General features: G+C 40.2%; 1 protein-coding gene across 1 annotated transcript in view; it reads right to left on the bottom strand.

Annotated features, from left to right (window-relative positions):
- Positions 1-338: 338 nt before the first annotated feature.
- SSBP2 (single-stranded DNA binding protein 2) overlaps positions 339-15,280 on the bottom strand; it is a gene marked incomplete at its 5' end in the record, with an annotated part of 36,996 nt that continues 22,054 nt past the window's right edge. The window contains 5 exons of the mRNA XM_010159358.1: positions 339-1,219; positions 4,029-4,127; positions 9,336-9,364; positions 12,370-12,448; positions 13,749-13,819. Of these exons, the coding sequence (XP_010157660.1) occupies positions 1,190-1,219; positions 4,029-4,127; positions 9,336-9,364; positions 12,370-12,448; positions 13,749-13,819 (308 nt within the window). The remainder of the gene's footprint in view (positions 1,220-4,028; positions 4,128-9,335; positions 9,365-12,369; positions 12,449-13,748; positions 13,820-15,280) is intronic.

Raw genomic sequence — 15,280 nt, 5'->3', positions numbered from 1 at the left:
TTTTGGCTCAAAAAAAACCCCCAACCTTTCCAAAAGATTTTGGGTGAGTTCTTTCCGGAGGACATGGTGAAAAACACACACCCAAGGAGCAGGGTGACCTGAATGGGCTTGAGAAATACTGTTTATAATTAGGACTGGATTGTTACGATTTGGCTGAGAATCAATGAAAATGGGAAATGTAATAGTAAATCGTTAGAAAAGGTTTCAGTGATAAGGACTCTACTGCACTTCCACTAACTACCATCCTTACGGAAGATCATGCTAAATAGAAAACTCATTTCCAGGGGCAGAAGAAGCCCTGACGCTTTATTGCTAGATTCTATAGCAATTGGAGCTCCCTTACAGTAACCTTATAGTAATCTATATAAGCTGAGAAGCTTGTATCAAATTTAGGCTTACATTTAAAATAGATATTGCAGATATTAGGCTTCAATTAAAGAAGAAAAATAACCTTCAGTGCTTTTTTTTTTTTAAAGGCAAAGTATTAAAAAAAAAAATCACCAAACTAGGTGAAAATTATTCCAAAAAATTAATATGAGCTTTCTTCTATTTCTTAAGACAGTACAGTTTGTGATTCACAGGGTAACTGGTATCAAACACAAGTTAATGAAAGCTCTTATAACCAATTTTATTCCTATCCATAATGGCAGACATTTACAAAATCAGAAGAATTTATCATTTGAGTTCACCTTAAAAAATAACTTATAGAGCAGTGATATAAGCAACATAAAATAGTTCAGGAGGGGAGAGGGAAAGCAAATTTTAATAATTAAAATGTAAACATGGAAAAAAAGAAGATGGAATAGAAGTCCCTACTTCTCATTTCTACTTAAGATGTCATGTGAAAGTATTTTACAATGTGCTGTGGGTCTGTATATGTATGTGTGTATTTCTATATCACACACACATACACATACATTAGCCCACACATGTACATACACAGATTATTTGTTTGCAGTTCCATCTTGGGCAGTTCTGTTACGCCACTCTTTACAGTTGCCTCAATCATGTTTGGGACCCACTGTCTTGACAAAATGGGGAGATGGTGGAAAAAAAAAAAAAAGGTGGGTCTGATTGTGTCTGAGATCCTTTTGTTAAACTGTACACTGGGACGAGTAATTTTCTTCTGCAGTAGCTCTCTGAAGAGGGCCAACTCACTGTGGTCTTCATGGCGAGACTTGTTAACGGATCACACACTCATTGTCATGCTAGGGGAGTACTGAAAAAAGAGGAATCCACATTTTAACAACCATTTTTCCTCCCCCCCCAGGTAACTAAACCCACTCCTGGACCACGGCAATGCGGTCCAATGTCAACAGACTCTTTGAACTTCCTCCAGAGCCTGTCCTGCAGCCTGTGCTAAGGCTGTAGTTCAGTCTGCAGTACCGTACCTTCCGCTACGCTTTCCTCATTACGCAAACATGCCGCTACTGCTGATGAAGCCATCTTCCTTGAAGACTGTTTTGATGTTACCTGGTGTTACCTGGGATGAACCAATGCTTCATGGATGCTTTCCGCACCTTCTCCTGGTCAGTGCTGGCTACAGGCGGATTTAGGTAGGTCAGTGGCTAGTCTCGAGCCCAGCTGCATTTGCGGTTAGCTGAACTACATACATGTTTTGGAGACCTTTTCATTACTTTACGGGAAGGGAGAGTGTAAAGATATGTGTGATTGGAATTAAACTAGGCTTTTGGTCTCTGTTATTCTGTATTACGGATTCTAGGAGGCAAGCTGAATCAAGTGGTCGTTCTTCTTTACATGAACCAAAAATTCAATCACCACATCACATCAGCATTGTAACCCAAACGGATGCAGACCTTATACAAGCTACAGTTGCCCTCAAGTTAGCAGTACTTCATTACAGCAGTCACTGGGACACCACGATGCCTGGAAGAAGTGCTTGTCTATATGCCTAATTTGTGTTTTAAATTGAAAGTTGTGGGCTGCAGAAACACTTAATCTGGTCTAAAATCTTCTAAGTGGAAGAAAATGCTCAAATGCAAGAAGTATCAGCAGTATGAAAACTGATACAGAAATATAAATTTGCCTTCGCAAAGAATAGACATGCCATAAAAATCCTGCCACAGGTCGAGTTTCAATGTGGCCACTTCCAAGTGTCCAAGCATATTAGAAAAACAATTTGGGTCATGTAAACTACACAGAATGGACTACTTGGGTAAAGTCTGTTGCGCCCCTTGTCACGTCTCTGATGGTTTGTCTGCTTTGGTGCTTACTCCCATCACGCCCTGCCGAGCGCTCCCACAGCGGGTCAGCAAAGCTAGTAAGATCACACTTATCTTCAGCCGAAGTCAGAGACCACATGGGTCGCTTGAAGCAAAGCATCTGTTCAAGCGATTGCCTGCATCTGAGCCAAAGTACCTGGGTAACCTGTCACTTTAGACAAGGAATAGAAAGACGACCTGAGGGTGTTTGTCCTTTTCAACTTATTAAGCACTGTTCCCACCCCCAGCCAAAACTCCCAAAGAGCAAATTTTCGTGAGGAAGGGCTTCACAGTAATGCTTGCCCTAAGTAGCCAAGTTAATAAATACAATCAGAAAGCATGACAGTTCCCAAGGACAACAACTGGGCATGTTAGAGAGCAACCAACACCTAGAAGTGGACCAGACTGCACGCAGCATGCATAATGCGTGCCTTGTAGGTATACATCTCATGTAAAAACCTTGAGGAAACTGTGTACCAGGTTCTTCCAGGTAAGAAAACACCATCTATGAGCATCTAGAATCCAGCACGTGACTGAGAAAACTGATTTTCTTCTGAGTACAACTGATGTGCTTCTTTTCATGACCTCAGTTGGTGAACCGGCCTGCCTGCTGATCAGAATGCCTGCTCTCAGTACAAGCAACATATGTGAGACACGGAGTCAAGGATCACCATGACCAAGGATCACATTTAATGGAGGTTCTGTGGTTACTGGAGTTTTTTTGGCAGATATTGAAAGATTTGCCAAAAAAGGTTGGTTTTGGGTTGTACAAAGCAATTTTCTCCAATACTCCACACAATCTGAACATGTACCCTCTTTATAAGATGTCAACAGCTAACACGCAGAAACTCTTCCTTTTTGCTGGTTAAAGAAGCAAACCCCAAAAAACCTTGAAATCTGATTCCCATGAAATTTGTCATGCGATTTGTCTGTGATCTAACAGAAACGGTCTACTCGTCATAACTTGTGAGCTGACGTTCACCACTGGCACAGTTAATGAAGCTGCACTCCTCCTGGCAGCAGTGATTTCCAGTAAGAACAGAAGTGTCCAAGTCACTCAGCACTTCTGAAAAACCAGGCCACTCCTATTTAGGAACCTAAATGTGGATTTGGAAACCCAGCTTCAGGCATGTGAGTATGAAAACACTGTAGTCTTGCTTTGTTAATGTATTTACCACCATGTTTTGCTGCCTCAAGCATTCTCCATTTTAAAAAAGCAACATTTGTCCCAGAATGGACGCTAGAGGGAACTTCTGCTTTTTCTGGCTCTATCTGCATCCTTGCAACGTGGTATCTACTGGTGATCTAATTATACACTTCAGTGTGAATCCTGTCCTAGAAGACATTCCCTGCAAAATATTGTTTAGGAATCCAAAGTTGGGCAACCACACATTGAAATACTCAGATGTACGGATCTGTCAACTATGTCTGTTCAGGCTGCTCGGGTATCGCCTGTTGTGCATTACTGAATACGTGAGGCGTAATTATTACTGCTTGACAGATCTAACCTACACTGACAACTGACCTCTTAATCTAGAAAAAGAGTTCCTGCAGTAAATCGACACCTCCCACATTTTTCAGTTTCAGCTCAACTTCTATCAGTCTTTTGCACATTTTTCTGTCAACTCAATATTGTCATTTCAGAAGCTAGTAAAAAACATGTGAGGCACAGTACTGCATTACAAGTACACTACAAAACTATTTGGTTTTGTTATTATTTCTCTTTTTTTTTTTTTTTTAAGAAAACACCAGAGATAAAGATTCACAAAGTAAAAAACAAATCCAACTAGGTAAAGAAATACTTACGCTCTCACTCTGAAAAGGGTTTAGGAAGTTTCCACCCATCTCACTGTCATCCCTGGGAGTGCCAGGCTGATTACTCATGCTCATATTACTGGGAGAGTTCTGTTAAGTAAGATTTTAAAATACAAGTTAAGTGTGGAAGATTTCAATTCATTTCTCAGCTTCGCCAAGGGTGGCAAAGGCACGCGTTACACGATACCACAGCACATGAAGATGCACTGTGCAATGCACTGGGATTTTCAGAGATGGAAAATAAGCCTCTGCAGGGTTCTGCATGATTCAGTTACTAATTTTAGCCTATAAAGTACTGCTTTCTTCCCTGAAGCAGGAATTATTGACGTGCAATTCTAGTTTTCAGGTTATAGCCAGCACTTCCTACTGAAGTCAGCAAGAGGTATAAATGGCTGCAGCAGGTACAGAAGGTAGCTCTGTCACTACATTAAATCCTGTGGTAAAATCCAGGGAAGTCTATGAGCGTGTGCCTTGACATATGTGAATTCCAAACAGCTACTTAAAGGTAGACGTATGGATGGATCTGGTCCACACAGACCATTGCAGAGGCTGTGCCTGGGGTCTTCGTTCGTATGTTCACCATTTATTGAAATACAGCTCCGCAAGTAGTTCACAAGCGTGGTTCAAGTGCTAAACCGCCTCACTGAGCACAGCTCTTACAGCTGGAAGTGTTACAAGGGTTTTAGACAAAGGAGTCCCGAGTAACACCTGGCCACTGGACAGGGCTTTAGACATTTCCAGGAGCCATTGCCTTGCAAAGAGCGTGTTAACCCACCTTTTCAGCGTCTAGGTGTTACAGGAATGCTCATAGATAATAACACCACAAAGCTGCCTGAAGATAGATCCCCCTTCTTTAAAGAAGTGCTCCTGTACCACCACCTCTGCAATGTTTAGGAAATGCTTTCAAGATTCAGTTACTTCCAGAAAGGGTGAAATGAGGTAATAGGCACAGAAGTTATTCTAAGTCAATAGGTAATACATGATTATTCTAGAAACTAAAAATAGGTGTTTTTACAAAGCTCATTTGTGGAACTCCACCATGCCCAGAACATGGGTGATTCTCTTTCCATCACTGTTAAGACTCCTACTTGTACAGGGTTTGTGATGGAAAAGGAGCAGCCGGGCAAAGGAGGGAGTGAAGGAGTGAACTTCATTATGAAATGTTTATGCCTACCACAGTTCTTGCCTTGATTTTTGGGTTTGGTGTGGGTTTTTTTGTTTTGTTTGTTTGTTTGTTTGTTTTTTAATCCAGAAAACCTGAATGCAATATTGCTGTTGAGCTTTTACTTACACAAGGGCAAATTTTGTACAACATAATACATTTAACGCAAACCTAGTAGAATCAATGGGAAAACTGACAAAATGCAACTCCAAGTCGCGCTCTTGATCAAAGTGACCAAATCCTAATGGCTGTAAGAATCCTAAGTGAATTATTTCTCTCTTTCCTATGTTATTCTCAACTGCAATCCTGACACAATAGGTCTACCAGCGTAGAGATTTCTTTCTTAAACAAGCCAAGGTATTTTGTACTTTGAAAGAACCTGCATGCAGTCTTCATTTAGTGTAACTAAATCTGCAAGAGGTTGAACTTTGAATGAAAACCAGCAATCACTAAAAGAAGAGAAAATCCTCCTAACTTCTTGGCATTTTCCTCAGAACTCCAAAGCTGTCTATCCTACCCTGGCATTTTAAAGAGGTACAGTGGAGCAGTCACTGAACAGAAAATGGGGTAGCCGTGACTTCTACCTCCCCTTCGTACTGAATTTCTGCATGCTCCCGTTGATAATATGAAGTCCCATGTTGACCACTGACCATTATTTAAATATTGCAACATATTCTAGTGATCCACAGGATTTATTTCACCTCCACAGAGAACAAAAAGCTTTGTTCCCAGCTTCACCGAAGACCAAAACTTAAATCAATTACTTTTTGCTACCAGGCTGGCAGAGTGGAGCGCGAGACGGCTGTACCTACTGTCTGCTTTGCAGTGTGTTTTGTGTAGCTAACGAAAGGCTGCTGTTATGTTTTCACCATATTCCCTGGTGGAAGATCACCATTCTCAGTCTGAATGGCTAAATATGTTTATGGGTTCAGCTCAGTGTATTTATTTTCAGTTAAAAATTAAATATAAGATTAATTCCATGAGAGACATGCAGGCACAACTGGTTTTTGTTAGCACCTGAAATGCAACTTACGGAGTTGGGTCAAGACCCCTGCCTTTTCCCTTTTGCTTTCTTCAGTCCAGCTCACTGCTTCTGAAACTTCCCCAGATCACAGTTCTCAGACCTCCAGGAAAATCACTGGACAACACGTCCACCAAAGACAACTAAAAGCCTAACTAGTTAATTAACGTCTGACAATTAAGTTTGCTATTCGCTGCAGTTAGTATAGCAAAATACTTAGGGATCCACAGCTTAAAAAGAAAGGTTGAAAACTGCCGCTTTAGTTCAACCACAGCTACTGTACCTTAAGCAGGAATTAATTCAGAAAGTCCTGTTGCCTGTGTTATGCAGGAGGTCACACCACACAACTGTATCCGTCCCTTCTGGCCTTAAAATCTATTAATATAAAGCTTAAAACTCACTGAGGCCTTGTCACATTTATTTTATATGATGCTCCTGCACTTTTCTTCATTCCTGGGGGATTTACCCCTGTTTTATCTTGCTCTGTGTAGCGCAAAGCTTTGAAAATCTGCCATCGCTACAGTACGCCAGCCCCAAAGGTTCAAATTCCTGACATAAATGCTTTTATAGCAACTCCCCTTGGGCTGCTTTTATGGCCAGTATGGGGTCTAGCGCTGTAGCACTAGCTGAGTTTTTCCAAACCAAGTATGCCTTTGATGCCTGCACAAATTCCACGGGCACTGCAGAAACACTGGTTATTAATGTTTATTTAATATGCATAATTTCAGTTCATTTACTTCCCCCGTCTCAATCTAGTTCATAAAAACTTCATGTTTTGCCATTCAGCCAATTAAAGTCTTCTCTTGAAAATGCAGCTCTGAATTTTCTGTGAGCTGCACTGATTCTACCAAGGCTGGACTAATTTCCTGTATCTCCTGGGAATTGATAATCAGCGCCTCTACCGTGCGTTTTACTCCACTCAGGTCCTGCGCCCGGACTTGAGAGTCTGGCAACGCACACCCCAGACGGTGTCAGCTTCAGCAAGCGACTGCCGTCACTGGAAATCGGTGAGCTGCAAGACTAGCTGGTGACGTATACAGGGAGACTGTTGCCTCAGCAAGAACAGCCCTGGTAGCTGTCTACAAAACTGGAAGTCAGCCACATAATTTTGCATGCAACAACCGCACTAATCTACTGCTCCTTGATAGCACAACTTTTCCATTTAGGTTTCAAATCATTATGTACTACTGCTTACCCGAAATTACCAATGCTACCCACGCACTTTTACTACTACCAGTGAAGGCTGCACACTGGGCAGTGCTGTTCAGAAAAGATATTTAAAAGCCATTACATATAAGGCTGTAACAGGGCAACTGTGCTACTTCCTAAGTAAACTGCCTTTTTTTTTTAGTTATTTGAAAAATGCATACATCAAATGTGATTTCCGTGAGTTATCTATTACAGTTATAAACTACAAGACTTTCAGATCAATTTTTGAATCCAAGTTTTCAGAGCTCCTGGTACTTGTATTAGCATATACACTAATGCTTAATACCAGTGGTTTGAATACAGGCTTTTGAATAACATCCTATAGCAACCTACTAGACATGTTTTGGGTTTTTTTCCTTACAAAATCCTGCAGTTTGCAATAAAAATATTGAAGAAAAAAATATGGACACTGATTTTAAGTGTGCTGTACACTGATTATCTCGTTGGAGGTTTATATGGAATCCATCACTGCAAGCTCGGCACAACTAATGCAGCATGGTCATTTCAATCCGTCGTTTTTCTCTTTGCAGAACCTGAAAATGCTACAGATCTTACGAATGTACAAAGATATAGGATTGTTATAGATGCTGCTCCTGCAAGGGAGCCTGGGACACATACAGCTGAGGTCCTTCTCTCCAGGAAAGGTAGATGGTAAGCACACTTTACAGGCTACCCCTCTCCCATGCCCCCCCAGACCAGAAGACCACAAACTGGGGAACTGTACAGCATCCTCCTCCCCCTCTTTGGATGTACAAATATGTATCACTAAGTGAAGAATGACTCCTGCCTTTTGAACGCCTGGAAGTGTATCCTAACCAATTCACACTACAGACTTCTGTGTTAAGCCATGGAAAATTAGGTGAGCATTCTGTTCCTTACGCACTGGCATGCCGACGTGTCTCCCGAGAACAGACCCACAGCACGGTCTCTAGCACGACCACAGCACGTGCTGAGCAGCCTCAGGCACATCCCAAACGGCAAAGCCTGCACTGGGAGAGACGTAGCGACAGCACCGTGGTACTCAGTCCTGGGGCAACCAAAACGTACCGGCAGCAGATGTGCTCGAAACAAGCTCATGCTCCTTTCTTGGAAGATTGTTAAGAATTTTGCTACAAACGAACAAGTTACGAAATTTTAACTGGAATGATCTCTTCATTAATTTATGTATTTAGAGATCAAAAGCATGAAGTGCAGGGGGATCGCTGTAGTGATGCACTTACTGGTTTCAGTCAGTTACATCTCAAGGCGACGAGTACAAAACATCTTTATCAAAACCAAGTAAGCTCATTGGTTCCTAAATTAATGATGATCACACATGTAGTAGTGTTATTTTTACAGAAGAACTGCCACATTCAAGCACAGTATTATTTTTGTAGATGCAAAACCCTTGCAGGGTAAACTCACATTCATTTCCAACTATTTAATGGTTGCAGTATCAGAACAGTGCTTCTTCTGAAACTAGTTCTTAATCTATCTTTTAGCAACTTATACTAATGATTAAGATACTAACATTGCCTTACAGAGGTGACAAAAGCAATCATGCCGTGCACATAAGTAACATCCTAATGACATTTTTACAAATCTGCATTTAACTAGAAATGATTATTTGAACTATATTCATCTATCTTAACAGTACGGAAGATTATAGCATGATCAATCACATTATGAACTGGATAGAGTCACATTCATTAATACACATTATTACGTGGTAGGGAATAAGTCTACTTATACTCCCAATTGATTATCTTGTTTTTAAATTTTCAATTAATACTCATTCTGCCTACATAGTCTCCAAGGAGTTGACAAGAAGAAAATGCAGATACATAATAAAAAGCTTTGTAACAGAGACAAAATGTTTAGAGAGTGAAACATTCTAAAAATTTAGAATATTTGATTAGATACTCACTTTGGAAATACTGTCCATGTCTCCTGAGCCTTAAATTAAAATAGACAATTATTCAGTTAGTTTTGAGCTGAAGTTCATCAAGAACTTGTTTTCATAATAAATATATGGTGTTAACAGCAATATTTTAAAACTAACCAACGATGTGCTCTCTCGCTTGCTTCCCCACGTCTCCCTCAGTACAAGTTTAGAGTCAGCACAGAACGATGTTAGCCCTTTCGGTACACACCCAGTGCAAAACAGGAGAAAAGAATGAAGGACACACTTCTGATCTGTATGAATTATTTGGATGGCATCCTGCCAGGATGAGACAGCCCAGCACAACTCGAGGAACCATATGTCCAACCTCCCTGTCCCGTTAGCAGTGGTGAGGTACAGGTAAGGGAATTAATTGGGGGTATATCCACCTATGGCAAATGTTAATTCAGCTTGAGGGGGAAAAAGCAAAATCATGGCTAACTAGTAAAAGTTGATATTCCTAGGGGGAAAAAAGTTGATGTTACTCGGAGGGTTCCATCAGTGTCTTTGCTCCCAGAAGCAGAAGGCTACTACTGAAATTGGCTGAAATTATATGAACTTTTGATGCGTTATAAATACTGATGATGACAGTACCTTTCGGAATAAAGCAGACGACCCTGAGGACCAGAGTAATGGAAACCAATTAAAAATAAATATAATGAGTGCAAGACTATGGAAAAGATTTTTTTATCACATGCTGTAGCTCTCACTCAGGTAAAGATAAGAATAAAGGAAATACAGCTTTAGGATAGATATCAAGAAAAGCATTTTTAGCAGCCACAGACAGTAAACAATTCTGGTCGCCTCTTTTCAGGAAAGGCAAATTCGAGAAGACTACTGAATACAAAACGAGAAAGTGTCAGAGAAAAACAATCTAGAAAATGGAGTTGTGGGAGGAGACCGAAATAGCTTACTATACTTAGCCAGGCAAATTACGGCTGAGAAGGAATATGATTTCTCTTTGTAAATATATCAGATACATAAATGTTATGAAGATTGATTTTACCATGGCCCAAAGGATACATTTTGGTGGAAATCAGGAAAAGATTTCTTTCTAACCATCAGAGCTATGAACAGATATCCCATAGTAGGGTTGTGGTCAAAGAAATCGGAGAAGTTCTAGATGGACCTTGACCAATTTATCCATCTGATTATGAGATGCAACTGCCTACTGAAGCACTAAAATGAATGCAGCAGACCTCTCCCAGCCCTCTTCTCCTAAAAGAAGTCAGGTTCCAGCTTAGATGTGACGTCATCCCTCGAAAGCAGTCATCACTAGTTTGACTAAGTACATCATCATGTTCACTACAGAAAATCACTAACTGAATGCTAGGTACACCTAATATCCTTCCATACCTGTTTCAATTTAATTTTTTTCTTTTAACGAAGAAATAATTCCCAGGCCATAGACAAAAAAGAAAGATGTGATTAGTTTTTACACAGATGTGATTTACCTTTATTTGAACGTAAAGTGGATCATTATTAATTAAAGCAACAATCCATTTTAGGATTGTAATAAGTAAAGAAAGGCTGTAAAATCACACGATCTCCTTATGCAAAGGAATCTAGGAATTTCAGGGACATGCTTTCCTAGAAAAAAAGATAGTCATGTTAGGAGATAGATGCCTACTGTTGAATTTTAATCGTTCAGAACATATCTGCTAAATCAGGTTTGATGGCTTGCTTTCTCATCTTGTCACAGTCTCTCTAAATTTCTCCCTTTGTCTTACCCTGTCTCACAACCTCCCACTTTTGGGCTACGAATGATACATCTCCAGCCACCATGGTAGTATGGACTTAAAAGTTTAGGTTGGTCCGTGCCTGTGCTGGGAAGGTGACAGAGCTTTTTGTTGGGGGCAGAAGCAAAGGGAACACTGGGAGCTTGGCTTCTGCCTGCCTGACCTGCATCTAGCTCGCTTGGGTTTGTCCCTGCAGTGGAAAACGCTGCTGAGCAGGCTGGTGGTGGTGCCTTGTGGGCATCCGGCTAGCTCCCATAGGTAAGAGAACGTTGCTGGTGGACAGAGGAGAGGGGGGGATAGAAGGAGAAAGAGATCTGAAGCCCGTGCAGCCTGAGGTTCCGCGCTGTTGTTGCTTGCATGACCAGCACCCCTTGGTGCAGGCAGAAGTGAGGAGGACCACACAAGACCCATACTTGGAGCTACTGGCCTGGTGTTACTGTATGAGCAGAAATAAAACCAAGGTATTTATTTACTCTGTGGGTATGGAAAAGGGAGGTATAAATGCAATTTATATAGCTGTGGCTTGTTTCTTAAATCCCTTTCAAATATCTATCATCCTTCCAGCAAAGAGTAAGAGCAAGCTCGGGATACTCAGGAGACTACAGCCGTGTGTGTTTTGCAGAGTTGTGCAAGGCTTCTCACCTAGATATGAGTCCTTCAAAAAGCACAGTGTCAGAAGTCAAACAGTACATTCTCCCTCCTGCCTCTGCGAGCCTTGACAAGAATTTATCTTCTGCTGGGTGCATTAAGATTGGCACCTGTCTGAAGCTGCTAATGTGGACAGAGTAACAGTACTCCCACTTGACAGATATATGGCTAATTATAGAACTGATGAAGATATAAGAATGTTGAGATAAAACTGGTATAACACATACATCAAAGTTATGTAATAACTCCCAGGTAATCGATCAGAACATACACCAGCATGTCACAATGACACTTCCTCAAGATTTTGAAAGAGGAAGAGAGGCAAATAAAAGCGATTCTTGCACCTCACCTCTGCAAAAGTATGCTTTCAGAGCGGTGTTCATCAACTGGATTAAAACTATGCTCTCTTACAAAAGTAAAATATATTTTCCTTCCAGAGGTGCATTATGTATGCCAACTCACATGCTTCAAAAAGTATCTTAATAGTTCTTATTAAGGTACACGCAGCTTCTTTTTTTTTTTTTTTTACAATATTTTTACATACAGTCTTCCACACAACTCAGAGAACTGGTCACAGAAAAAGGCACTAGTCATTGAAAATTCACAATGTTTGTAATATGTACTATTATTACCTAAAGATCCATTCATATGATGTGAATCCATTCCACCCAGTCCACTCATAGGTCCATCTGACCCTGGCCCCATTGGAAACTACAAAAGGATCAGACATTAAAAACTGTTATTACTGTAGAGTTTTTGTAGTTAATCTCATAAAAAGAAAATATTCCTCAGGGAGAAAAAAAAAAAGGAAAAATACGTAGGTCCCAGCTCTGAATGTGAAAAGTCTAGTGAGAGTCCTCTGCGTGAAGACTGCAAAAACATCATTGCTTTTGTTTACTTTTTCCAATGCTACCTTCATAATTTTTGAAGACTCTCACCTCTGTAAACTGGAATACAATTTAGGAATACTTTTTCATTTACTTCAATACTCTACTCTGTGTATGAGTTTCAAACCTGCTAGTGCTGTCCTAGCTCTACTCCCACTGAAGTTAAAGGGCATGTTACGATTCTCTTCAATGAGTAAGTCATCAATTAAAAGCTTTCAAACCCCACCCTAGCTGTACGGACAGTGGAACTACTCTGCATTACCTTTGCATCATGAGCAGTTTCTGTCCAATTTAAGCTATTAACCTTAAATTCAGTTCTTAAAGAACTTGAAGGCATTAACATTATAGAAGAATCTCAAAAATCTGCTGCATAATGATACAGCAACATCTCTATTTTTAAGTTCTACTGGCTTTTTTTCAAAAGGCCCATAATGTGGATCATAATTAAATGAAATATGTTTGTAACCAGAGAAACACAGTAAAACTGAAGGCACAGAGAAAGATCAGAGAAGAAACAAGTTCTACCTAAGAATCTCGATTTTTGTCAGTTCTTTAACTGCTGAAATTTAGGCTAAAGTAGTCACCAGTCAACTAGTTCATCAGGCAAACACTTAAATGTTATTAATAGGTTTCATTCTTAACATCCCATTTTGAAAAGCAGATAAATTTGTTTCTTCTTAGAGGTATTAATTTTATCCTTTTTTACAAAATGGCAGAGTTGCTTTCAGGCATTTTATTCTCCTTTTTCAGAAGTAAATACCTCTGTATAACAAAAGTCTGAATCCTGCAGAAACTAATGCTTAATGGCAGCTCCTAGAATGACGTCCTACCACACAGAAGTCTATTGCACTACTGTGTGACAAATTAAGTCGTCCCCAAAATCCACGTGCACAAGCTTCTAAGGCCTTTTCCATGCAGAAAAAAACACGCCCCGACCATTATTTGGCTTCTATTGGCATGATTGATTTGGGAACTACTAAAAAGTACGTGGTGGGGGGAAAGCCACTGAAGCATACTCTATAAAAATGGAAAACTTAGTATTAATGGTATGTGATGGAAACGTGGTGTGCAGATAAAAAACGGCTGTATAATTCAAAGAAGTATATAACTAGATTCATATTTACATTAGGTCTGTTGGGTCCAGGTGGTACTGCATTCATTAAAGTGTACATGTTGTCTCCAGAGTTGGTTGAATCTGTAATAAGAGATTATTTTAAGTGGTAATATATACCTTTCAATAAAACTACTCACCTAACACATTTCCTGTCATTTTGTTCATATTATTTCTGTGCCTGAATCACTGATACACAGTGGCAATATAATGGGATATTTTATTCCCTTTCTATCTGTTGTTACCACACAACAGAGCTATGAAAAGAAGTAATTGCAATGGTCCCTAAGTGACTACTTCTAGACTCTAGTTTTATGCATGACTGTTAAAAGGTTTATAAATCACCAAGTATCTGTAACTATTTAATTCCATAAACCCTTTTTCCTGGAGTTCCAAATGACTTCACTCGTCTCCAATACTGTCTATAAACCAGGAGTTTCTTTCTTATCAATAGTCCCTGTAATTTGTTTTTCATCTGTAATAAATGATAAATAGCTTCTCATTATACAGACTGCCATTTAGTACAGCGAATGAAAACTTTTTATTCTCAATCGTGTCAGTCTCTGATTGTGGATATATCTAACCATTCAGTGGAACACTGTGCAAAGATCCTTGCTCTAAGGATAGCTTTAACTCATGTATCTTCCTGGTACAGCATGGTGCAATGCTTCAAAAAACCAAAAAACCCTGAGTTCAAACGCAGCAAAATCGCCCTGGCACAGTGTGGTGCCTAAGCCAGTGAGTTCTGCCCAGAGTTTCACTTGGCCTTGCCAGACAGTGACATAGATATATTGCATCTCAGCCCTTTTCCTCCAATCAGTGTACAATGAGTTCTGGGTGGAGCACCTCCAGAGTTGAAATGCAAGATTTAATTAACCAGACACATAGAAGACAACCCACGTAACTCTTCCGGTTGAACTAAAGAAACCAGTGTGTAAGGACCATCAGTAGATACATATTATTCATTCTGATCTCCAACTTATCCCCACTGCTAATGCACATGAAGTCTTAACACCCTTCATCAGTAATTTCAAGGAACAGAAGGCAAAAACCGCAGCTGACAGTAGACAAGTCAGGCAAAAACCCTTCCCATGGGAACTTGACAAGACATAGTTCATGTAATGAAAACGTCTCCTGAGAGCAGAATGACCTAAGGGAAGTCTAAATGCATCCCTAAGGGGACAACATGATTTGAAAAAACACTGCTGACGCTGGAAAATCAGTACCCCTATAGCATCTCCAAAAAGAATAAAGAAGAGCTTAGTACGCTGTATGTAGCTCCTCCAAAAGGCCATTCCACCTCTTTGAACCAGAGTTTTGAGTGAAAACGTCTCCTGAGAGCAGAATGACCTAAGGGAAGTCTAAATGCATCCCTAAGGGGACAACATGATTTGAAAAAACACTGCTGACGCTGGAAAATCAGTACCCCTATAGCATCTCCAAAAAGAATAAAGAAGAGCTTAGTACGCTGTATGTAGCTCCTCCAAAAGGCCATTCCACCTCTTTGAACCAGAGTTTTGAGATTAACAACCCACACAAAAACCC

The sequence above is a fragment of the Eurypyga helias genome, unplaced genomic scaffold, assembly GCF_000690775.1.
Source record: "Eurypyga helias isolate BGI_N326 unplaced genomic scaffold, ASM69077v1 scaffold26799, whole genome shotgun sequence".
Taxonomy (NCBI): Eukaryota; Metazoa; Chordata; class Aves; order Eurypygiformes; family Eurypygidae; genus Eurypyga; species Eurypyga helias.
This window is presented reverse-complemented; position numbering and strand designations above follow the sequence as displayed.